The sequence below is a fragment of the Mustela nigripes genome, chromosome 5 (genome assembly GCF_022355385.1).
Source record: "Mustela nigripes isolate SB6536 chromosome 5, MUSNIG.SB6536, whole genome shotgun sequence".
NCBI classification, from domain to species: domain Eukaryota; kingdom Metazoa; phylum Chordata; class Mammalia; order Carnivora; family Mustelidae; genus Mustela; species Mustela nigripes.
The window spans coordinates 48,747,432-48,772,388 of NC_081561.1; the positions used below are offsets into that span (position 1 = coordinate 48,747,432).

At 39.8% G+C, this 24,957-nt stretch overlaps 1 protein-coding gene across 1 annotated transcript in view; it reads left to right on the top strand.

The window, feature by feature from the left end:
• Positions 1–24,957, top strand: part of HMGCLL1 (3-hydroxy-3-methylglutaryl-CoA lyase like 1) — a 196,124-nt gene that overhangs the window by 32,918 nt on the left and 138,249 nt on the right. The window contains exons 2-3 of the mRNA XM_059400225.1: positions 14,630–14,710; positions 14,943–15,050. Coding sequence (XP_059256208.1) covers positions 14,630–14,710; positions 14,943–15,050 — 189 coding nt within the window. The remainder of the gene's footprint in view (positions 1–14,629; positions 14,711–14,942; positions 15,051–24,957) is intronic.

Here is a 24,957-nt window from a genome sequence, read left to right on the forward strand (position 1 = left end):
GTTAGTACCCAGTAGTGGAATTACCGGATCCTTTGTTATTTCTAACTTTTTGAGGAACCTTCATACTGTTATCCGTGTTGGCTGTACCAATTTACATTTCCACCAGCAGTGCATGAGGATTCCTTCTTCTCCACATCCTTACCATCCCATATTATTTCTCAACTTTTTTGTTTCTAGTCATTCTAATAGGTGTAAGATGATATCTCCTTGTGGTTTTCATTTGTGCTTCCCTGATGATAGTGACATTGAGTAGAGTTTCACGTATCTGTTTGATATATATGTATGTATATATGTATATAGGATTTATTGGGAGAAAAAGAACGGGCTGGGGGAGAGGGGCTGTGGGAGAAACAGACTTCCCTCTTAGCAGGGAGCCCAATGCAGGACTCGATCCCAGGACCCTAGGATCGTGATCTGAGCCCAAGGCAGATGCTTAACTGACTGAGCCACCCAGATGCCCCCATTTGTATGTGTTCTTGGGAAAAATGTGTTTTCAGGTCCTCTGTCCATTTTTAATTGTATTATTACTATTTTTGGTGTTGAGGTATATTAAGTTCTATATTTATTTTGGATATTAACCCCTTATGCTCTCATTTCATAGAGGAGTAAATAAGATACAGAATAATGTGACAAGTAATGAAAGGATACTTCACTCATAAAGAGTTGGAGGCCAGAAGGGCCAGCACTCAGTTTTAGCACTGCTTGTCAGCTGCAGACCCAACAGGATGAAACTTACCTTGCAGATTGATACTAGTTTACTAGCCCACCAGGGGGAAGAAAGGTTTTCCTTTTCTCTGCCTCTCCTGAAACAGACCAGCTAGTGAAGAGATTGTTATAGATCAGCCAGGAAAAAGCTGAACTTCTGGTTTTACAACAATGGACTTTTTGTTCATAACAGCCTCCCCAATCACCATGTTCCTTTATAAAAGAGTGTTCCTTACCTTTGTTCTCCAGACTTGCGTATGGTTTTGTCATCGCTCGCTTGTCCCAAATTGCTTTTCTCTGCTATTCCTGAATAACCCTCCCCTTTTTTTCCCTAGTAAAATAACCAGGAGTTTTATTTTATTTAAGGTTAACAGTGATGATAACACTTCCACTACCCTGAATATCACAAATAGGTTTTGGGTTTGTCTGTTAGGTTCAATCATTGGTAATAGGTAACTGTAACTAGTGTCTACAGAGATAGTGGATACTAAAGCAGATGGCTGTGCTGAGAAGACCTAGGGGCCCATACCTGAACTCATTGTGAAAGACTGCCATGTTTTATTACTTTTTTCTGTCCTTGCTCTGAAATAGAGGAGTGGTGGTACGCTTGGCATTTGGGGCAATATATGCCCTAGAGACAGGATTGTATTGATTGGACTGTTTGACACTTTGAATTCTATACTGAATATTCAGCATTTTTGTTTTGTTTAGATGCCCAAGTTTAAAAAAAAATAAACACTTAAGTCTTGTGAATTATTTGCATATTTGTAATACACTTTTGAGTATCCTTTCATACTGTTAGAACTTTATTCATTGATAGAGTGAATCAGTGTGATGTTCTGAAGAATGTCTCTGATATTTCAGATCCCTTGAAAAATATTATGAGAGATGGTAAGAGAGTTAGTATAGCCATGGGAAATTCTATGAATGTTTTCAGTTTTGTCCCAAACCAGTGGGATTGTTCATGCTCTTTCTATCAGGTATCCAAAAGAGCACATTTGCTCCATCAGTGGCCACCTACATTTACCTGAGACAGTGTTGCATCACAGAGAGGAGATCAACTGTGGGTGAGGTGGCTTTCTTTAGTTGAGGGCAGTCCCTGAAGAAAAGGCTAAATGAAATGTCACCAGCTGCCAAAACTCCGGCTTCTGGAAATGTCTCAGTCCTGAAAGGTATAGCTCAGCAGCACACCAAAACACGCACTAATAATAGGAGGCAGAATTTCCAAAGACCTAGATTCTACTAATTTCACTAGCAAGTGGTATTATCTCTATTAGTCTCTTTTTCTGCCATCTTTAACACTCAACAGTTCATCACTCACAAATATCAAAAAACTGTTGACCTATCATGAGATAAGACACAATAAATTATTAGTGTGCTCTTTTCAAAGAACTTTTGGTGTATGTCTAGAAACTTGCAAATTCTCAGGCATTTTGATTTTTGCCCATCAAAAAACACCCACTACCGAATAGTGTTTTGATAAAGGGGCTTCATTAAGAGCTGAAAAATTTTATTTGAAGTTTGAATGGATTATCTAGTATTACTGTGCTTAATAAAGAGTATTATAAAATTGAAGACTCAAGGCACAGCTCTGATTTCATAATTTGCCATAGTTATAAAACCAACATGGCAAAACAAAAAGTCATGTAAAGTAATAATTGCTTTTTGTCAATGATGATGGCAACCCAAATTTAAATAACAGTGAGTTGTGGCTTCTTATCCAAATAATAAGCCAAGTTTCCCCAGCAAAAGCACTGCTATACCAGCTTGGGTGTATGAACTTGAAAACTCTGACAAAATTACATATTCCAATAGTTTTCTTAAACTTTGTGGCTGTAAGGACATGCTGTTTGTATAGCTTAACATACTTATTTGCATGTTCTATTACAAGATACTATTTTCAGAAGTTTATCATCCTAAAAAAGATTTCCATGATGAAACTTGGTGTATTACATGATATATCACATTTTTTTCCCCTGGAATTTGGAGTTTTTCTAAAACTCTGTTTGTGTGTGTCTGTGTGTGTGCGTGCATATGCATGTGTATATTTTCAATTAGTCTGACTACTTTTTTATTTGTAGGAGCCAAAAACAATCTTAGTGGTTAAAAAATATATATGTATTAACAAAGTCACCAAGGAACAAGTAACTTTCCATTCTTAAAATATTTCAAGTCAAACTTTTCTCTTGGCTTTCTAATTAACACTTTTATTACTATCTTAAACTTTAATACCATGTTAATGATTATAGTAATGGAAAAGCTATAGATGTTGGCTAATTTTTCATAGTTTATTTTATTGTTAAATTGCCATGAATGCAGGAATAAATCATTTTATTTCTTGAAACTAAATAATGTAAATAACAGCAACCATTTACAGAAACAAGATCTCATGCTATATCAATGCATAGCAGTTTTTCTTTTTTGAATTCTATAATCTGTCCAGTAAAAGCATTAAGATAAATTTAGAATCCTTGCATTAAAAAGCACTATTCTTGATTTCTTCACTTTGTTTCTCCTTTTAAGTTTCATTTTATTGTGTTTCTATTGATTACCATCCGTGTTTCATAAACTGTTCACTGTGTTAATATTCTGTATTTTCAGTCCTCATATAATATTTAATTTATAATATAGTTATGCATTTGTAATAAAACAGTGAATGACTATTAAGTACATATCTATACATTTATTGCTTAAGGCATTTAAAGATTTATTTGAGAGAAAGAGAGAAAGAGCATGGGCAGGGGAAGGAGCAGAGGGAGAAGGAGAGAAATTACAGAAGCGGACTCTATTCTGAGTGCAGAGCCTGACTCAGGGCTCAATCCCAGGACCCTGAGATGATGACCTGAGCTGAAACCAAGAGTAGACCCCTTAACTGACTGAGCCACCCAGGTGACCCACTCAAGACACGATCTTTCAAAAATTTTATTTAAATTCAATTAATTAACATATATTATTAGTTTCTGAGGTAGACTTTAGTGATTCATTAGTTGCATCTAACACCCAGTGCTCATTACACCACGTGTCCTTAATGCCCATCACCGTTACTCCATCCCCCCAACTGACCTCCCCTCTAGCAACCCTCAGTTTGTTTCCTAGAGTTAAGAGTCTCTTATGGTTTGTCTGTCTCTGATTTTGTCTTATTTTATTTTTCCCTCCCTTCCCCTATGATCCTCTGTGTTGTTTTTTTAAAATTTTTCATATCAGTGAGATCATATGATAATTGTCCTTCTCTGACTGACTTATTCATTTAGCATAATTCCCTCTAGTTCCATTCACATCATTGCAAATGGTTAAGATTTCATCTTTTTTGATAGCAAATATTCCATTATATAGATATATCTTCTTTATCTTCTTTATCCGTTCATCTGTGGATAGACATCAGGGCTCTTTCTGTAGTTTGGCTATTGTGGACACTGGTGCTATAAACATTGTTCCTTTGGATTACTACATTTGTTATCTTTTTTTTTAATATAATTTTTTATTTTTTATAAACATATATTTTTATCCCCAGGGGTACAGGTCTGTGAATCACACTACATTTGTTATCTTTAGGGTGAATATCCAGTAGTGTGATTGCTGGGTTATAGGGTCAAGAAATTTTTCTTATTTTTAAGATTTTATTTATTTGACAGAGAGAGAGAGAGATCACAAGCAGACAGAGAGGCAGGAAGAGGGGGAGGGGGAAGCAGGCTCCCTGTTGTGCAGAGAGCCTGATGTGGGGCTTGATCCCAGAACCCTGAGATCATGACCTGAGCTGAAGGCAGAGGCTTAACCTACTGAGCCACCCAGGGCCCCTGGGTCAAGACACTTTGAAAAGTGGAATTTATTCAACTGGGAAATGAACTTAAGTGATGCAGATGTTAAAAAATTAATATTTATTTGAGGGTGCCTGGGTGGCTCAGTTGGTTAAGTGACTGCCTTCTGCTCCGGTCATGACACGGGAGTCCTAGCATCAAGTTCTGCATCAGGCTCCCTGCTCAGCAGGAGTCGGCTTCTTCCTCTGCCACTCCCCTATCTCCCTCTCACATAAATAAATAAAATCTTAAAAAAAAATATTTCAAAGAGAGAGCACAAGGGGGAGTGGTAAGGGCAGGGAGAGGGAGAAGCAGGCCTCCCACTGAGGAGAAGGCAGAAGCTTAACTGACTGAGCCACCCGGGCACCCCACCTCATTTAAAAAGTTTTTAATAAGTTTGATTCTTGTAGTGTCCATTATTCTGTATTTCAATCAGCTGCATATGGCCGATAATCTTATATAATATTTTTCTGCTTTTTTGGGTAACCACTCTTATTTAAGTATTCATAAAATTTATATATTCCCAGAAGGAATTCCTATTTAATTATGTTCCCTATCTACCCTGACACCCAGCCCTAATTTTCCATTTAGTGCCTACAACAAATATTAGTATGTATACACACAGAAGAGTGTTAACATTTTTAGAGCTTGTTTTTAATCTCTGTTAAACATTGACTGTAGTTGGGAACAAGGTATTGCACAAATTCCATTTTTCCTTTTGGCTGTCAAAAATTATTAAACAGTAAGTGGATACCTTCTACCTTTTGATTTTGTAAATTAAGGTATATTGTTCATTAAGTTTGAGGTGACTTAATAGTACGTTACAAACTTATTTTTACCTTATTACAAGTAAATTCTTCTTAAACTGCTAGAGATTGCCTTTGAGTCAACAGTGGGACGTGGATATTCTGAAGGAAGGGTTTCAAATACCAGCCTTGTTGATTCAGCCCTTCATCCCGGAAAGGCACCGGAGAGAGAAATGTCTTTAGATTACTCCAGAGGACCAAGGTTTCTGTGGATATCTAGCCAATCAATGATAATGCTTTATGTCTTTCTGACTGTGTTAGGTTAAAAGGGAAATATCTAAGAAACAACAAATAGGGGAATGTGGAGGGTTTAATGTTACCAGAAAATGTACCGTGTGCATATTTCAGATGAGATGGAAAGAGTAGATTCTTTTGGAAAAGTGGACATCAAATGCTCCCTTAAAAAATTCAATTTAATTTCAAAAGAAAACCCTACAACTTCCTGATTCAGACTGCTCATCTGTGTAGTGGGAGCATTTGATTTGGCTGGTGTAGCAGTTCTCCATGGGAAGAATACCAGCTATGAAACAGGATATGTCAACATTATATAAGACTTTATTTACCCATGAAATTACTCCTCAGGAAATGAAGTGAGTGGAACATATAAAATTATGTCAGGAAATTTCTACTGTGGTTGGTGGTGGTCTCTTAGCAGGGAGAAAAAGGCAGTATTTGTAGAGTGAATAGTAAGGAATCCTTTTTCACCATCAAGAGGGTTGACTGTATATATAGAAGCCTCGCATGTGTATTTTGTGTATACATATAAAAAATAAATACATGCACACACCCCATTAAGATTTCAGAGAAATCTTCATCAAAATATGCCTTCCACTTAATTTTATGTAAGATTGAAAATGTGAGTAAAGCAGCCCATTTATGTCCTGTGCTGAAGAATGGTTCATTATTTCTCAACCTTAAGCTCAATAGTTTGTGGTATATTTAATCTCATCCTAAAGAAAACTAGAAAAGGAGCCAGGGAACTTAGTTGGGTAACCTTAGAAAGTCACTTAATCTCTTACAACTCTGCCTACCTCACAGGGTAGCTTCACAGATGAAATGTAGAAAGAAAAGTGCTTTGGAATAATACAGCAACATGTAAAGGCAAGATAGTATTGCTTTTGTTATTGTTCTATGAAAGTGAACTATTAGAAATTTGATGCCAGATGTGGGCATACAGTCAGCCATATAACATCGCTTTTTGAAAGCCTTGTTCTGGATAATACAGCTTTTGTTTTTCACTGGCGTTCTCCACTAGTCCATGTTCAACAGGATACACTGAGCTCAGTAACATAGAGCTTTTAATGCTATAAAAATAAATTCAGACTATAGGCCTGTTTAAAGACTATGTTGGTAACTTGTACAGGTTTTTTTTTAATGCAACTCCTTGGAACATATAAGTCATTCATCAACTCTCATGTATTCGGTGTAAAAAAAAAATTGCTCCCCCGCCCCCCCGCCCACGTTCACTTCCAGAAGGTAACCTGCAGATCCCTGTGCCACTGAAGTATAAGCTTGTTATGGGTAGTGGTGGTTTTTTTGGTTCATTTCCATGTATCCAGTAACTATAATAATGTTGGTGACATGTGAAGGATAAGTGAAGGGTCAGTCCTACTTGTGTATATTTTAGATATAAGCTCATTTGCTTCACCCATTCATTTATTTAAAAAACAGCATTTAAGTGTTTTTATGTGTCCACTCTGATGACTCTGATGTTTTTTGTCTTGTTTTTATTTATTTACTTATTTTTTTGTTTAAAGTAGACTACACCCAGTGTGGAGCCCATCATGGGGCTTGAACTCATGACTCTGAGACCAAGAGTCAGATGCTGAGTTGACTGAGCCACCCAGGCACCCCTGATGACCCTGAAGGTTTATAATAAAAAAATGGGAAATGGGCAAAGTGGTAATTACAGACCTATTTTACTATAGTCTCTACAGGATCATAGAAATGAAATTACTGAATTCTCTTTCAGGAGGTCAGAAGAGTCTTGAGGACAAACTGAACCTTAGATAATGAATAAGGTTTTGTTGAGAACAATAACTAAGTATTAATTGAGGTCATAAGAATGTTGAGTTGCAATCCTCCCTGGATCTCCTGCATTTCTGTATGACATATTAGCAAGGCACTGATTAACTTTCTTTGGAAATAATTTTTCAAGGTGTTTTTCTAGCAAACAACCTTGAGAAATAGAGCAAAGGGCAGGTTTGCTTAATGCTCATTACAAAATACTGAGGTTCCCAAGCTCCTGTCATGCTTAGGGAACCAGTGCAAGGAAATGTCGATGCTCTGATACTCTACTATTAATGCAAATAATAAAGCCTTTGTCTCGGATTCAAGAGTTGCCTATCTTCTGCTGGCACCCCTAAACTGTGGTAGGGTTGCTTATGAGCTAGCACGTAGGGTATAATCTTAGTCCTTCACAAGTTGTGATACTTTGTTAATGAGGATAAGATGTAGAGGAAAACATGACTTCTTGAATGAGGACTTTGCCAACGGATGAAAGGGATTTGAGGGAAGTCAATGGAAATTGGTAACAAACATACTGATCAGATTTTGTAGTCAATTGAGCAAAATATGGTCTTCCATTTTATTGTATGTTAATGATGAGAAATTAGGAAGACAGTGGCTGTCTAGTTTCCAGGAAGCAGGTTCAAGGGCTCAGTGGTGCCTTGGTTATGTTAACTTTCCTAGGAGCAGGGGAACGTCCTTGGCCACCTGGAAGTCCGTCTCAGGTACACCCATTGTAACAACTGGTAGTAAGATGAACACTTTGTGGGCTGAAGCTTCTCTTCCCTCTTTTCATCAAGAGTTGCTAGGAGTATTGAAGGAATAAATTTGGCCAGCATTAGGAAAAGAAACCAGGTGAATCATAAGTACTTTGATTCGTTCAGTTGGGAGTTGATAGGGTGGGGTAAGTAATGCTTGTGTTGGAGGAACAGCAGTAATGGACCTTCATACAGCCTGGCCTGTTCTGCACAAGGTCTCTGAGTCTACAGGTCCTGCCTGCTATACAGAAACTTTGGCCCTCTTGGGGACACTTGGCCAGGGTAGATAAGCTCCTATGAGGAGCCATAGATGAGTCAGCCATTGACTAATATGGGGGACCCTACTGACCTAGATCGTGTTAATAGTGCTGAAAGGCAACCTGTTGGAGAGTGAGAAGGGAGCCAAAGAATTCGAGATGAATTTTATAGTCAGCCTTGCCACTTTGCAGAAGTCTCTTAGCCAATACATTGTGACTGTATGAGGAATTAAGAGATGTTATCTTGATGATGGATCATATGCAAATCAAGCGTATGTCAGCCAGAGGGAACAAACCCTATTATCCTGCTGGACACCAACACAGTTATAGATGCAGAGTCCAGGGGTTCCCCACGTTAAAAATCAATGGTGTTCGTAATGATGATTTTGATATATAATGTAGGGCTTTGTGTGCTTTCCAAACATTGCAGGTTGATTTAATTGAGCTGGTAAGGAGCTACTGTGCTACCCAAAATTGAAAGTAAATGTGTCTTACTGATTCAGAACCCATTTCTCCCTCTGTGCCCCCAGATTATTCCCAGCATTCCTCCTTCATCTGCGTTAAGGAAAAATGATAATTAGAAATTGCCCATCTGAGTATGCTGGGGAACTTTGGGGAGAGGGAGGATTCAAATGTTTATGGCTGTCATATAAAGGGTCAAAGTCCCCATCCTGCTCAGTCCCATGAGGGTGGGGAGTCCTGTTTCAATTGATGGGGTTTGGGCAGTGTCCACGGTGGGGAAAGAGAACCAGAGTAACCTTTTGAGTGAGGCTGTTGAAGCCAATACAGTGTACTGCTGTTGATTCTATATATGAACATTTGGTGAAAATTGATGTGTGATGTGTAATGTGATATGTGCCAGAGGGGATCATCTCACTTAGGAAGAGCTGCATGTCTCTATGACTGGTGATGATGCAAATTGGAACTTCTCATGAAGTCAGGTGCTCCATCTGGAGGTGCTAGTTAGGATTTTAGATCCCTCACTGCCCTGGCACAGCTACCAGATACCTTTTGAATATCAGGTATTACCTTGCTATTGGGTTCTTGTTGAAACTGGACACCTGAATGATGGAGGCCTTGTGACTGGCCTATTTCCATTTGGGGAGATCAGCTTGGACTCAATGACTAACAGGTAGGACAATCTCAGCAGGCCTCACTAATCAAATTGAGATGGCATATTCGAGCAAGTCGTCAGCCTGTCCCCTGCACAGTCTCAGCTTTACACAAAAAGTGACAGTTGCCCTCTTCTGCCCACCCCGCTACATGAAGCAGACTCAGTTCCATGGTACCCTTCTATTCACAGTGCTTTTCCTGATGCCGTGGCTTGGTTTGGGGTGATATGGCCGAGACCTGTTGATGTCCATAGGGCTACTGCAGTTGTAAAACCCCTGCTGTAGTTGCAAAGAACTAAAAATGGTTGTGGTTATTCCACCCATTCAGGAGAACTCAAGGCTATTACCATTTTTCTGGCTTACTTTGGGGTTGTGATCAATGCCCTAACCAACTTGTCTGCCATTTGGACATCCTCGGACTGACAATCAAAGATACATGTTTGGGTGCTATGAATTGTGCTGATTGAATCACCTGAGGCCCAAATTCTGCTGAGGCCCCAGAATCAAGCTGCTGATCAAGTCTCCATCACTGGAATGCCATCATTACTATCTGGATCCATCCTAGAGGTGAGCATGGCAACATGCCCACCATCAAAAGACGGGCACCAAGTAAACAGCTCTTAGTTTCTGGTGTAGAAGCCTCTACTGCGTAGGAATTATTCAGCTGATTAGGCCTAGGACACTTCAGAGGAGGGTGAGGGCCAACACTGCCATTTGCCTTCTATTGCTTATAGTTCTGTTGAGAGTAGTCTTAATTAAATGTCTCATGAGATCAGTTGAACAAATTTGGCCCCAGCCTTTGTTTGTAATTAGAGGAGCCAACATAGTGGCCTCATAATTGTGAAAATTTGCTACAAATCAAGACAGTGTAAAAATGAAGCATGGGTAGGATTGGGAAAAAATTCTCCAGGTATGTCTTGAATTTCTAGGTCTATAAGCAGAGTTCCAAGTGCTTTGGTTCCAAACAATCTTTTCAAGATTTTTTGTGTTGGGAGCAGCTTTACATGATAGAGTGTCTCCTTCTGGAGCAAAGGCTAAGGGTGATCAAAATCTTAGAAGATGGAGATACAGTCTTCCTCTAAAGCAACATGTAGGCATGCTCAGAGTCAAGTATAATAATCATGATGTTTATCTTTGGCCATGGAGATAGGCTTACCACCCATTACCAGAGTTTCGAGTTCACTAGGCTTAGGATTCCTTTCCTGTAATGCAACGCATTGCTTGTGCAAGTGTTACCTTGTCTTCTTTGCTTCTCTCTGTGGGAATTGGGGCTTGGGGACCCAGCACAAACCCTGATCCCCTAGCTACTGCTATTGCTATAATAAGCTTTTTTTCTCTCACCCCGGAGTCTTGTGCCTTTCACCTGCATCCTTGGTAGGCTCACTAATTAGCTTTTAGGTGGGCTAAAATTTCAGACCCTTTCCCATTCTTCAGTTAGTAATTATAAAGATACACCTCTAATCTAAATGGTCTAAGAGAACATTTTTGTTCACATAAAACATAAAATAATTGCTTCTTATTGACACAGAATTCTTAAGCAGTGAACCAGAGAGATCGGCTCTTTAATTTTTTGTTTTGTTTTGTTAGCTTCAGGTTTGCCATACTCATTGGCATCAGGCTGACTGAAGGTGAGGGCACTTGGGGGGATGTGCATGGGATGTTTTCATGGGCCAACCCTAAAAGTAGTCTATATCTTTCACCTTTACATTCCATTGACTGGAATTTGTTCCGAAGTAACTCTGACATGGGAGAAATGCAGTCCAGTCCCTTGTCCATGAAGAAGACCAATGGGTTTGCTGAAAAGTCTTTCCCATAGACAGAAGGTATTTCCTACCAATAGAAACTTCATGTGTACAGACATTAAAGTATGGAAGACATGACTTTGGCATGGCTAAAATCAGAGGATGCCTGAAGGGCAGTATGGTAGAAGATGAGAGGCTTGTCGTGAATCCTTTCACCTTAGTCTCTGAAGGTGACTGCTGGATGCTGAAAGATTCTAATGCTGGAAAAACAAGATTAGCAAGACTTCTTAGGGAGGATATAACAACAGACTGAGGGGAAAAAATGATTTTAATGAAGCCAGTGAAAGAAGAGGTTCACTAATATAATCAATGGGTAATTATCAGGCATAGTCTAAGTATTAGGCATTGTGCTCGATGCTGGAAATCTGCCAAACTCAAACCAGTAATAAATGGACACTTAGGTATCAGTAGCTTGTGGTGGAGAAATATCTGAGGAGAGGCATGAGGTGGGGAAAGTCACGAGATTTGTTTTGAATCACTGACTTCTGTGGGCTTGTATAGCATTTAGGTGAATTGTTTCAGTAGGCCCTGCTCACATATAGCTACAGCTCCTTAGAGAAATCCATACAGATATAGTAATGCCTCAAAAAAGACCAGAGATCATCAAGGAGAACTCGTTAACTCTTTGAGCTTACTGAACACATTTGAACTTTCTTTTGATTTCTCAGATACACTGCTAGAGGGAATACAATATTCATGCCTATAAAGACAAAAGAATAGCGTGATATTCACGAAGAAATCTAAAATAATATCAACTGAGCACATACACAGCTTTTGTTACGAGTGAGAGAGAGTGTACGTGGTGGGGTGGGATGAAGGTCTCGGTCCTTGGATCCCCCACAGGAAGATTTACGAGGAGATGCGTGCCGGAATAAAGACCACCAGAAGGAACGTAGCAAGCACAAAGCAGTTTATTAAAGCAGAGGCAGACTCTCAAGGTGGGCGAGTGGTCAGTTCCATGAGGTGGAGGCAGCCCCTAGGCTGTTTATGGAATAGATATTATTGGGTCTCTCTGGTCTGGGAGGAGCAGTGAAGTGCTTTGTGGTGTTCTCTGACGGAGGCTGCTTCTAGTCACATGGGGAATTCTTCCCACAGGTTAGGAGGGGGAGTTTTGGATCCTACAAGGTTTGTACTACACACTGTTATGCCAGGCTTTCTCCATCCTGCAGGGCTGTACCAACAATGTAGATGCAGTATAATGAGTATTGAAGTTTCCCTGGGGCAAAGGTGGAAGAGGAGAGGGCATGTTCCACAACCTCTTTGGTCTGTCAGGCTCAAGGGCTCAGAAACCACAAGGTCAGGATGTGGTGCTCCCCAGCTTTTAATGTGTAGCTTATTTGTCACCATCCCTCCCTCTAGTTCATGTCTCTATCATTCTCCTTCGGGGACCTGGGACTCTGCCTCAAGGTGTTCCCTCCAGCGCTCCTATCTAGCTTCTACCTAACACTTTGAAGTGGCTGTATTGGGTAGGGGGTTCGGATTTTTTTTTTTTCCTTCCAGAGTGTTCCTTCTGCTAGCTACCTACAGCAATGTTACAGAAGAGGGCTTTGGGTTCTTTTATTGCATTCAGCAAATTGTAATACCCTAGAAAACAGTGTTCCTTGTGGTGGTTAAAGCACTGCTGTTTAATAAAGATGTCCTCTGCAGCCATGTATGCTCCAAGCTAATTGCTGTTACAAGTGCAGTTTCAGGAAACAATCCGTGATAATGAAAAAACACAGTTTAAGACTGGCCAGTTTTGTTTTTCGTTACTGCAATCCTAGGGCTAGAGGTGACAGCAAAGAAGAGTGAACTTCTCTTACTTACTGCACCTTCCCCTTGCCACCTATCCTTCAGTGCTGCTTGCAGTTATGACCACTGTAAATGAGACATGGTTTCTTGCTTGCCATCCCAAGCTGAGCTTAAAGCTGAGCGGCCCCCATAACCCCATTCTTCCTCAACCCTACACCCGTCCAGCTGCATGGATTCCAACCTGCTCGGAAGGTGTAGAAATGGGAATTCTTTTTCTTTGTGGCTAATTTTTGCTTATTGGATTGCCCAATTTCATGGAAATGTGGAGCATTTGTAGCAGGGATCATCTGGGTACATCTCTTGAGTGAGGTAATGCAGAATGTCAATAAAACAACATTGGCTATGAGCCCTAAAAGTACCAGGGAGCATTTTTAGTTGTCATAGAAACAGACTGGGTTCTGCCTCCAAACCAGCCACTTCACCAGTGTATGTCGATGACTGCCACAAGGAAAGAGTGGGAAAATACACATTGGTTAGTCCACACCCATGATTCCTGTTCAAAGGCAAAATGAAAGCCACTGGGAAGTACAGGTCTTGTTGATTTTGATGGACTCTGTCAGCGATCCCTTGAAATCGATGGTAGTTACCCTCACTTAACATGGCTCGGAGAGACCAGGAGATGATTCCAATATTAACTGCAATATGATGTTTAGAAAGTTTATATTTTTCCTGTTTTAAACTAATGTCTTTCTAAATATGACATGTCCATAGTACTTGGTTTAAGGCCAGAGTTTCTAGAGTCCAGACCTCTTTCCATTCCAGATTTGACCAAAAGGTAGAACAGAGCTTTGCACTGAGCTTAGAGTTAAATGTTCCCAGTGGAATATTGAGGGTTTAGGTCCCAGTGGAGGGGCTCTGTCCTTCTGCAAGCTGTGTTCTGGTGCTGGTTGTGCCTTGTGACAAAGGAAATAAACAGCAGACCCATTTCTCCTGCCTCAGCATTCTGGGTACAGGACAGAAAACCAGGGCCGCATTCCTCATGGAGTGTGGCATCTTTGACTGTGCTCAGGAGAAGTCTGTTAATACAACAGACTTCTATTTTAATTTCATTTCTGTTTTCTAAGATTGAGAGCAAGTGAGCACCAGTGGGAGGGGCAGAGGGAAAGAGATTCCCAAGCATATTCTGTGCTAAGCACGGAGCGGGACACAGGGCTTGATCTCCTGACCCTGAGATCACGACCTGAACTGAAACCAGGCTATAATGCTTAACTGACTGAGCAAACAAGACACCCCAAAAGATAGAATTTTTAAATTAATTCTAAAAATGGTGAATTTATCATCACGTGTAGTTATTTAACAGTTTGCTCTTTAGATCCTGAGTATGTTATGTTTTCACAGTTATATTTTAAAAATTAATCTTTCCAGTTGTGACCATAATGAGACTGAATATCATTGAGCTAGAAGAAAAAAATGACTTAGTGTTGCCAATAATATAAACTTGATATTTGGGTCACAGCATTGTGTCGGTTTCTTGCTATTTTACATTTCCGGAGTAAGAATTTTACTTAACAAACTGTAATTGATTGACTTTTCAAAAAAGCGAATTTTATGTTTTCACGATTAACCTGTTTTTCTTGCCTTCTATTTTGCATTTCAGGAAACATCCCAGTTATCTGGACTCCCTGAGTATGTTAAAATAGTGGAAGTTGGACCTAGGGATGGACTGCAGAATGAAAAGGTAGTTTGATATTAGTTTTAGACAGTTTATTTCAAATGCTAAGTTAAAATATTTATTAAGATTCTAAACACTTTCATGCGTTTCATAGATTACATGATTATGTTTGTTCTGAATTGCTATTAAATGTATGCATATTAAATATAATTTGCTTTTGTTAGGAAGTTATTTTCTGTTTATGCTTCCATAGACCTTATACAAAGTACTTACAAAATAATTTTTAATGCTCTTATAGGTTATAGTTCCTACAGATATAAAAATTGAATTTATCAACCAACTTTCCCAAACTGGCTTGTCTGTAATAGAAGTGACCAGCTTTGTGTCCTCCAGATGGGTACCACAGGTATGTAAATCCGTAATTCCCTAACTGAATCTTTAATTCAACTTTTCCAAGATTTAGCAAATACTTGATATAAATTGTGATATTAACCTGCTATAATGACTTATTTACTATGTTCTTACTCAATATTAGCTCATGCACTGAGACATGATTAAAGAAAAACCCCTATCACGAAACATCTTCTAAAAAAGTATTTGGAACTCTATCCTAAGCCTACCTGACTATATGTTATAATAAATTAAGGGATAGACAAGGCACTTAAATAGCCATTTAGGAGCTTGCCATCCACTTACTATGTTACCAACCTTGTGAATAGTCTGAATATTTTCAGGTGCTTCAGTTTTTTTGCCTGTTAGAATGGAGTATTGATGATGGCCTGATGATACTCTCTTCATATAATCTCATATTGATTAGAAAGGTCGATGTGTACTCTTTCCTTTTTGTTTTGTGTTGTGTTGGAGAGAGAGCAGGGGAGGGGCTGAGGGAGAGAGAATTATAAGCAGGCTCCATGCTCAGCTTGGGGCCAACCCAGGGCTTGCTCTCAAGACCCTGAGACAAAATCAAGAGCCGTTTGCTTAGTCAACTGAGTTACCCAGGCACCCCTACACTTTGCTTTTTTTTTCTTTGCATTTAATATTTGCTAGAGAGATCTATCACAGATAAGGCAAAGTAAATTGTCTAGAATCTCCCCCCTCCTTTTTTTAAAGGTCTGTTTATTTAGAAAGAGGGGCAGAGGCAGAGGAAAAGACATTCCCAAGCTTACTCCACTCCGAATGGGGAGCAAGACACCGGGCTTGATCTCAAGAACATGAGATCATGACCTGAGCCGAAACCAAGAGTCGTATGCTTAACCCACTGCACCATTCAGGCTCTCCAGGAATCTTAAAAGAGGATAGAGCCTTACCCAGAGTTGACAGGCATGTGGCAGCAATCATGACTCCTGAGACTTGGCTCTGGACTTTGAAACGTGATTAGTTTCCTTCACTATCTGATACATGTTCTCATTCCTTAGATCCTTCTATCTCTCTCTAGCACTTAACTTCACTGACTCCTTTCTCATCCCATTTCCCTGGTTCTGTTATTCTCCATAATTCTCTTTCATTTACTTCCCCAAGTTCTCTTTTTCTGCATCATTTCATTATAAGTTTAAGATTCCCCTAACATTCTGCCTTCAGCAATTTTCTCTAACTGTGCTCTCTCTCTCTCTCTCTCTTTTTAAAAATATTTTAAAAATATTTTTTTATTTGACAGAGAGAGAGATCACAAGTAGGCAGAGAGGCAGGCACAGAGTAGGGGAAGCAGACTCCCTGCCAAGCAGAGAGCCCGATGCGGGGCTCGGTCCTAGGACCCCGAGATCATGACCGGAGTCGAAGGCACAGACTTAACCCATTGAGCCACCCAGGTGCTCCTAACTGTGCTCTCTTCTTTGCCTATCCTTCCAACATCAACAGTCACCTTAAAAGGATGACAGATCTGTACTTCTGGTCCTACCTTCTCCGATAAGCTTCAGCTAGATGTGTCACTGGTACCTCAGGTTCAGCTGGGTCAAAATCAAGTTCCTTTCTAACTACCCGGCTTTATGTAAATAGCTCATCTGTTCTCTTTGGAGTCCCGGACGTCAGTACTCAAAGGTCTCTCTTACATATCTAGTCAGTTACTGACACAACAATTATTTTTCCTCAGCGTAGCTTACCTATATCTCTTCTCTTCAGTTCCCTTGGTAACATTAGTAATCCACATCCTTATTAGACAATTATTGTGGTAGTCACTTAAATGATATTCATAAGCATTATTTCGCTTTTCCCTTTATATTTTGCCTATATTTTGCCTTTTGCTTCTAAAATCTCCCTGAAATAACAAGCTTCTAAGTTCTTTCTTTCTTTTTTTTTAAAGATTTTATTTATTGAGAGAGCACAAGAGAGAGTGGGCTAGTGGGAGGAGGGGCGGAGGGAGAGGGATAAGACTCCCTGCTGAACACAGAGCCCGACGTGGGTCTCGATCTCAGGACCTTGAGATCATGAACTGATCCAAAGCCAGACACTTAGCCGACTGAGCCACCCACACGCCCCCTCAGAGATTGCCTTTGCCCTGTTAAAAAAAAAGTCTGGGAACTAGTCTGTTATTCTAGGTTCTCATTACTTTAGCCCCTTCTTTCATTTCCAGCCTTAACTTTATTTCCTTCTTGAGGATTCTGCCAAACCGAATTGCTGCTTGTTCCCTGATTGCAAGTCCTGCCTCTGTATCTCTATAGCACCTTATCTATACTTGCTTGTGCATCTCTCAATTTCTGCATTGCTCTGCAATTACAATAGGATGATGTAATAAGACTTAAAACAGTGAAGCCTTTTAACTGCAAGACCTGGGAAGCACCAGAAGCCACACTAGCATTGCCAGTAATACATCACTTTTCACAGAGGCAGTTTTTCAAATATCAGGGTTACTTACACTTTTCCTTAAAAATCTAACTTTTCTTTAACCCAGTTGTCACTGTTTATAATCGTATATTTTTTGGTAAATATATTTTTAAAATTATTTATATATTTATTTATTTGACAGATCACAAGTAGGCAGAGAGGCTGGCAGGGGGGCAGGGGAAGAAGCAGACTCCCTGCCAAGCAGAGAGCCCAATGCAGGGCAAGGTAATGCCCTGAGCTGAAGGCAGAGGCTTAACCCATGGTGCCACCCAGGAGCCCTTTTGGTAAATATTTAAAAAATACTTGCTTTCTAGACTGTAGGAGTTATGGAGGTAGCGACCAAGTCTGTCTTGTTCAACACTGCACCCCCTTGCTTAGTGCCTAGTAAGTATGTGCTTAGTAATGAATAAAAATGAATAAAAAAGCCATCAGTCTGAAACAATAATAATGCATACTTTAAACTTTTTGGTATGGACAACTGACTCTTACTTTTGTTCATGTATTTGATCCTGTGTAATGCAGGCCATAAATCTTTTCCTTAGGAAGGCATAGATAGCTTTATGAGACTAGATGCATTTCCTTGATGTTGCCATTTTGCAAAATGGCTAGCCATTGTTATTTTACGAGCTGTCATTAATTTTACAGGAATGCGAGACTCTTTTATCATGTTTAAGTCTTCTGTTTGATTCAGTCAGTGTTCATTTCACAAATTTGATTATTATTGGAAAGAAACTGGACACTTGAAGGTAATGAAGAAAGAAGGAGAGGTCTTGGTCATATTAATTGATGACCAACCACAATTGTAATTCAGATAATATATTTTACTAGGTTCTTTTCAAGATAGTATTTCCCAAAGGTTTTATAAAGCTGCTTACAAAATATTATTCTTTGCTAAAAGGATGCCCTTTGTCCTAGTCTATTATTACACAGCACTGGAAAATCTTTGATAGATTATTCCTGAAACTAATCTAGGACACATCCGGTGACATAGAGAAAGATTAGGCCGGGGCCCTTCCTTGAGGGCCATACTTCTTGTTTAGCTATTTAAAAGATCAAATGGTCAAAGCAAAAGGGAAGGCAGTCCATCTGTATGCAGTAATAGGGAAATGCTTTCTGGTCTCACATTAAATAGATAGGTGATGGGGCCGTAAAATAAGATGATTTATTCTGGGCTTGGTCTGGAGGTGAACTCAGGACTTAACCTATTGAGATTTAATGAACACTTCATAGTCTCAAAGTATTATTGAATAAATTATGGACTTCCTCTTGTAGCTCCTGGGGCCAGCTGTGATGAGGCAGAAGTACCTCTGGTACTATGCTACTGTCTACATTCTGCCCCAAGCTTAAGTCAGTGGCTTAACCTCTTTGAACCTAGGAAATCCCAGCAGTGCTACGTAGAGCACAGGAGTGCTGAGGGCAGTTAGGGCCAAGAGTGGCTCCCTGCACGTGAATGCCCAAAATCCAAAGCACCTGGCTCCTGACCTGCACTCAGCAGTGTTATTGGAGGGAATGCCTCACTAGCTGATAGACTGACTCACTGGATTCCACACAAGTTAACTTCCTTCTTTGTGGTCAAACGCCTTTATCTTAAAGACTAAAGTGTGTTTAGCTTAAATATTGAATCAGGAAGGCCTCATCTGAACAATTGAAGATACTTGTCCTTCAAATACTAAAGAGATGTTACATTTCACTTCTAATTTTCATGCGGTTACATGCATTCCAAACCAAAAATCAATCAGTCAGTCACAAATCGATGGGCATCTGCGTGGCTCAGTCAGTTACATATCTGCCTTTGGCACAGGTCATGATCCCAGGGTTCTGGGATAGAACCACATGTCCTACTTCTTGCTAAGCAGGGAGCCTGCTCCCACCCACCCCCGGCTTGTGTACACATTCACTCTCTCTCTCTGTCAAATGACTGAATAAAATCTTGAGAAAAAAATAAATCACAAATCTGTTAAAAAAACAAAAACAAAAATGGGGGTAGGGGAGAGGCAGTGTGCTTAAATCAAAGATGATCAGACTGATCTTATGCCAGTCAATTACTACATAACATATCAAGGACTTTTCAAAGGGCAACATTGGGAATATCACATTTTTGCACTTTGATTTTTTCCATAGCTGTGTTTGGGTTTTAGATTTCAGTGAGCTTGCCTGAGCAGAGCAGTTTTTATTGTTGTGGGTGGAGGTCATCTCATCATGTAATTCTGCTGATTTTGTTGTCTTTATGCTAGCCAAAAAAGACATTAAATTAGCAGAACTAATTCATAATGTTAATTTTTTTTTGAAATTTTATATCTTAATCACTTACTGTTGAAGAAAATGTCATGCCATCATTTAACTTAATATCTGAGATGGGACAGGACAATTTTAGTCCAACAGCTTATGTGTAATGGTCTGAAGTAATTACTGCGTTTTCTAAAGACAACGAGTGTGCCTCTAAACCCGTCGTCCATTAATTCTCTACATTTTCTTCTATTTCTTTCCCCTAAACATAGGTCATGGGAATAGTCCTCTAGTTTATGTTTAGATTGCTGCTTGTTCACTTATTCTTTTTTTAGCATTTTAAAGCATTTTTACAGTTGCCTCCCACTGTTTTGTTTGGCAGCAGCTTTCCAAGGCAGCTAGAAGAAAAGTTCCACAGTAGCAGGGTGCCATATAAAACAGGATCCCACACCTATCATCTAAATGGCCAGAGATGATAAAATACCTGCCATTAAAAAACCAAAAAAAAAAAAAAAAAACCCCCCCAAAAAAAAAAAACCAAGAAACAAAACATGTTCTTTACAACTTATCTGGAAAAAAGTTTTCCTAAGAGTGACTTATAACATAAGAGCATTTGAAATGAATCCAGATAGCCTTTCGGTTTCTATGGAATGAACAATAATAGCAGAAAGAAAACATGTTTATAAAAATAGGCTTACTGTAATTTTGGAATGTGGCTCTTAGTAGTAGGCTATTTAAATCCTTATAATAATTTCCAAAAGTGAACAAATCTTTTTACATTCATAGTATTTAGCAATTTGGTTTTAACTATTTTCATTCACATGAGTGATTAAAGTGAGTATCATTTACTGAAAAATAAGACTACAGGAGAGCATGGGTGGTTCAGTGGGTTAAGTGTCTGCCTTTGACTCAGGTCATGATCCCAGGGTCCTGGAATCAAGCCCCAAGTCAGGCTCCCTACTCGGAGGGCAGTCTTTGCCTCTCTCTCTCCCTCAGCCCCTCCCCCTGCTCACGATTGCTCTCTCTTGCTGATTCTCTCTCTCAAATAAATAAAACCTTTAAAAAAAATAAGTAAAAGAAAACTACATAAAATGTATACAACAGTCTGTGCTTCTATAGGTCATGTGCAAAATCTCGGCAAATGCTCCCTCTTAAATTAATTTTGAACTATTGAAAAAGTTCATGATGTAGAAATAGATTTTCTCCATAAAATTAGAAATACACTTAAAAACCCTAATAATTACTGATGAATCAGTTGAACAATTAAAAATACTGCCAAAGTACAGTGTTGAGCAAAGGTAAACTTTTCCCTGCCCTCCTCTCCGTGTGTGACAGAATTCTTTATTAGTAATGAAAACAGTTACTGGATTGAACTTTCAAATACAGCTTTACATTGGTGAGATGCGGGAGGCCGTAGCTTCTGCTTCTGAGGGTCCCCCTGTTCCTCTTTCTGGCTCTGCTCTTGCTGAAAGGATGCGTGTGTGGAGAAGCAGCAAGGAAGAGGGTAATTTAGCATAGCTGTTGAGTGTGTGAGTGTGTGCATGTGTGTGCGTGAGAGAGAGCCAGCAAGCATGTGCACACACACACAGCCCCCATATTATTTTGCTTATGAGGCACAGTTAACTGACAGGGTAATCATCATCTGGGAAGTGTTCCAGTGCAAGTCTCCTTTGTTGTACTTCAGGTGAGTTGGCCTCTGCCATCTCCCCAAAGGGGATGCAGGAGAGATTTACCGAGACCACAGTTCCCATTTCATGACTACAGGGAGTCCTTTTACCCAGCTTGTTCTGGGGGAGCAGCTGAAGGAGGAGCGGAATTTAACCCCGATTCTCTTCAAGGGGAGTTGCCTTAGTGTGCTTGATGCTCTGTTTAGGACACGCTTTCCTGCTGCACACGGAGACTGACTTTCACTTAATTGCCATCCCACTGCAGAGTTTTGGGCCTTCCACATACCATCTCTGTAACAGAGATGTGTCTGTGTAATTACCTCAGTCCGCATTAAGTACCTGACCATCGGATCACCAGACCAGTCATTGGTGAGCTCTCCATTTCTTTTTTTCTTATCTCATGAATTGGCAGTCCGGGTGCACACACCAGCGCTGCCTGCTTATACACAGGTTTTATTATAAACGTCTGTTTGTTTTTGAGAGAGAGTACACACACATGGTGGAGAGGGGGCTGCAGAGGGAGAGAGAATCCTAAGCAGCCTGCATGCATAGCCCAGAGCCTCTCACAGGGCTTGATCCCACGACCCTGAGACCCCAATCTTAGCTGAAATCAAGAGTATCACACCTAACCTACTGGGCCACCCAAGTGCCCCAAAAGAAGTTTAAGGGTCTTTTAAAAAAATATTTTTTTTTAATTTTTTTAAGCAATAGTTTCTAGCCTTTTTCCCCCCTCCAACTTATTTGAGCACATTGAACTTCTTACATGTCAAAAAATAATTGTTCAATATTTGTTCAGTATTTGATCTCAGAAGAAATAAACAAAATTCTTTAGTAAATGAGCTCCGATAGTTATTCAGAGTAGATGGGGATAAAATTGTGCTACAAAAGCTATATCCATATAGATAAATTTCATTAGCTCCTCAAGAAAATAAAAAACAAGCATATGATATTTTCTACCTCATTGTCCCCCCGGCATTTCATGGCCTAAAGCACAGCCTCTTCAGATTGCTTCAGTACGTCCAGTGTTGTTCCACTGATCGTGTAACATGTGGCAAATATTCTATATGTGTGTGCACATGTGTATTCATGTATATGCAATTGCCACATGTCCCTGAAAGCTAGTAAAAGGAATGCTGGTCCTATTTGATTATTTGCATGAGAAGTAATCCCCAAATTCATTCTCCTGAGACAGTAACAGCTATTGTTTTTGCTCGTGGTTTCTATCAAGAATTTTGATGTGACCCAGTTGGGCACCTCTGGCTAGAGGTTTTCCACAGATGGTGGTCAGAGCTGCAACAGCAGGGCCTGGGAGGTTGGGGCAGCTGGGAGCTGGCTGGATACCTCTTTCTCCATGTGTTCTTCGATCCGCTTTCTGTGGTCTCTCTGTATAGGCAAGTTTGGATATCCTTACATTATGGCAGCTAAGACATCTAAAATGGTGGCTTAGTGTTGCAAAAGTGACTGCTCCAAAAGACAGGCAAAAACGATGTACTTTTTATAACCAAGTCTTACAAATTTCATAGTGTTACTTTTCCATAATCTATTAGCTGCGGCAACTACAAAGCCATCCTGTCTCAAAGGGAGGGGGTAGATGTCACTTTTTGTTTGGAAAGTGTCCTTCTAGAAGAGTGTGTTTTATGGGAAATACCCCTGGAGCTGTTTTTATAATCTGTGACACGTTTTTAAAAAGGATACAGTAATCTGGTTCCACATTTTTTCTTACTGATAATTAAGAATAAATATAGTCGATAGAAAAGCAGGATCTGCATTCTGAAATCCCTAAATTCCAAAAACATAAGTATTTTAGCACTGTCAGGGCTGCTGATATTTACCTCACTCCTTCCCACTCCCTTTATAAAACTCTTGTGTATCCAATGGGATTCGGGTTGGTATTTGAAAAAGAGGTTGTTGACTAGACAACAGAAGAGATGAAGGGGAAAAAGCTGTTTCCACAGCCCCTTCCAGATCTTTTTCCTCCTCGCCTCTGGTTAAGGCAGAAATGAGGTAAAAGCTGGAGAAACAGAGTCCTAGGCCTTTGTCTTCATAATCTCTTCTACCTCAAAGTGAAGCCCGCTTTTCCCTGTGTCCCAATTTCTAAATATGCTCCTGAGTGGAAGAGGAGGCCACAAGAGGGGAGAATCACCTCCTTCTGGAAGATGGGATAGAAGAAAAAAGAAAAAGCCAGAAAACAAAAGAGAAAAGTTAGAGATTGAGGTTTGACTCCATATCCCCAAATCCACACTGTCCTCCTGAAGATGGTGAGCACACAGACCTGTAGGAAATCACTATCTTCACTGTAGAATATTCTTTCGTATACCCAGAAGCTGAGCCTTTCATGTCGAGACCTGCTCAGTAGGTCCTAACTTCTGGACGGACACCTTTTCAGATGGTCTCTTGGAACCTGGTTGGCATCTCTGACCACACACGATTCAGTTCAGTGTGCTGAATTATCTAGGCAATGTCTGCTTCCTTTTGAAAGAGCAAATTGTAGGAAGTCCTTTTTTTTCCTTTCTTTTCTTTTCTTTTTTTTTTTAAGATTTTATTTATTTATATGACAAACAGAGATCAGAAGTAGGCAGAAGAGGCAGGCAGAGAGAGTGGAGGAAGCAGGCTCCCTGCTGAGCAGAGAGCCTGATACGGGGCTTGTTCCCAGAACCCTGAGATCAAGACCTGAGCTGAAGGCAGAGGCTTAACTCACTGAGCCACCCAGGCGCCCCTCTTTTCTTTTTTTTTTTTTTTTTTTTTTAATATTCTATTTATTCATTGGACAGACAGAGATCACAAGTAGGCAGAGAGAGGAGGAAGCAGGCTCCCCGCTGAGCAGAGAGCCCGATGCGGGACTCGATCCCAGGACCCTGGGATCATGACCTGAGCCGAAGGCAGAGGCTTAACCCACTGAGCCACCCAGGCGCCCCCTCTTTTCTTTTTTTTAAAAGCAAATGTCAATGTACTCTAGAAATGAAAAGTAGCAAATAGATTTTTTTATTACTCTTTGTGAGCAAACATCATGCATTATTTTAAGTTACTGTATTAAAATATTTCTCTAGATTTGCAGCCAAAGTTTTCTCCATTTAAGAGTAATCAGATGTATTCTGAGTGCTATACTAGTCTCTCTATAGTATGGTGTTAATTTGATTTCTATCCTATGTAAGTTCTGTTCGTATAATAGTGGGTATTACTTACTATAGCCTTACAAATAATGATGATATAAAAGCTTGCATTTCTCTGATCCAGGGTGGCTTTGCTTAATAATTTTCTATATTTTTAATCATTGACTAAACTGAATGAAATATTTTAAAGTATTTTTTTTAAATACTGCACAACTACTTTATCAGTACTCTTCTCACATGAGGCAAGCAAATTGCCTAAAACATATTCACAAACTTTTATTTTATTATTATTATTTTTTTAAAGATTTTATTTATTTATTTGAGAGACAGAAATCACAAGTAAGCAGAGAGGCAGGCAGAGAGAGAGAGAGCAGGGGAAGCAGGCTCCCTGCTGAGCAGAGAGCCCGATATGGGGCTTCATCCCAGGACTCTGGGATCATGACCTGAGCCAAAGGCAGAGTCTTAACCCCACTGAGCCACTCAGGAACCCTAT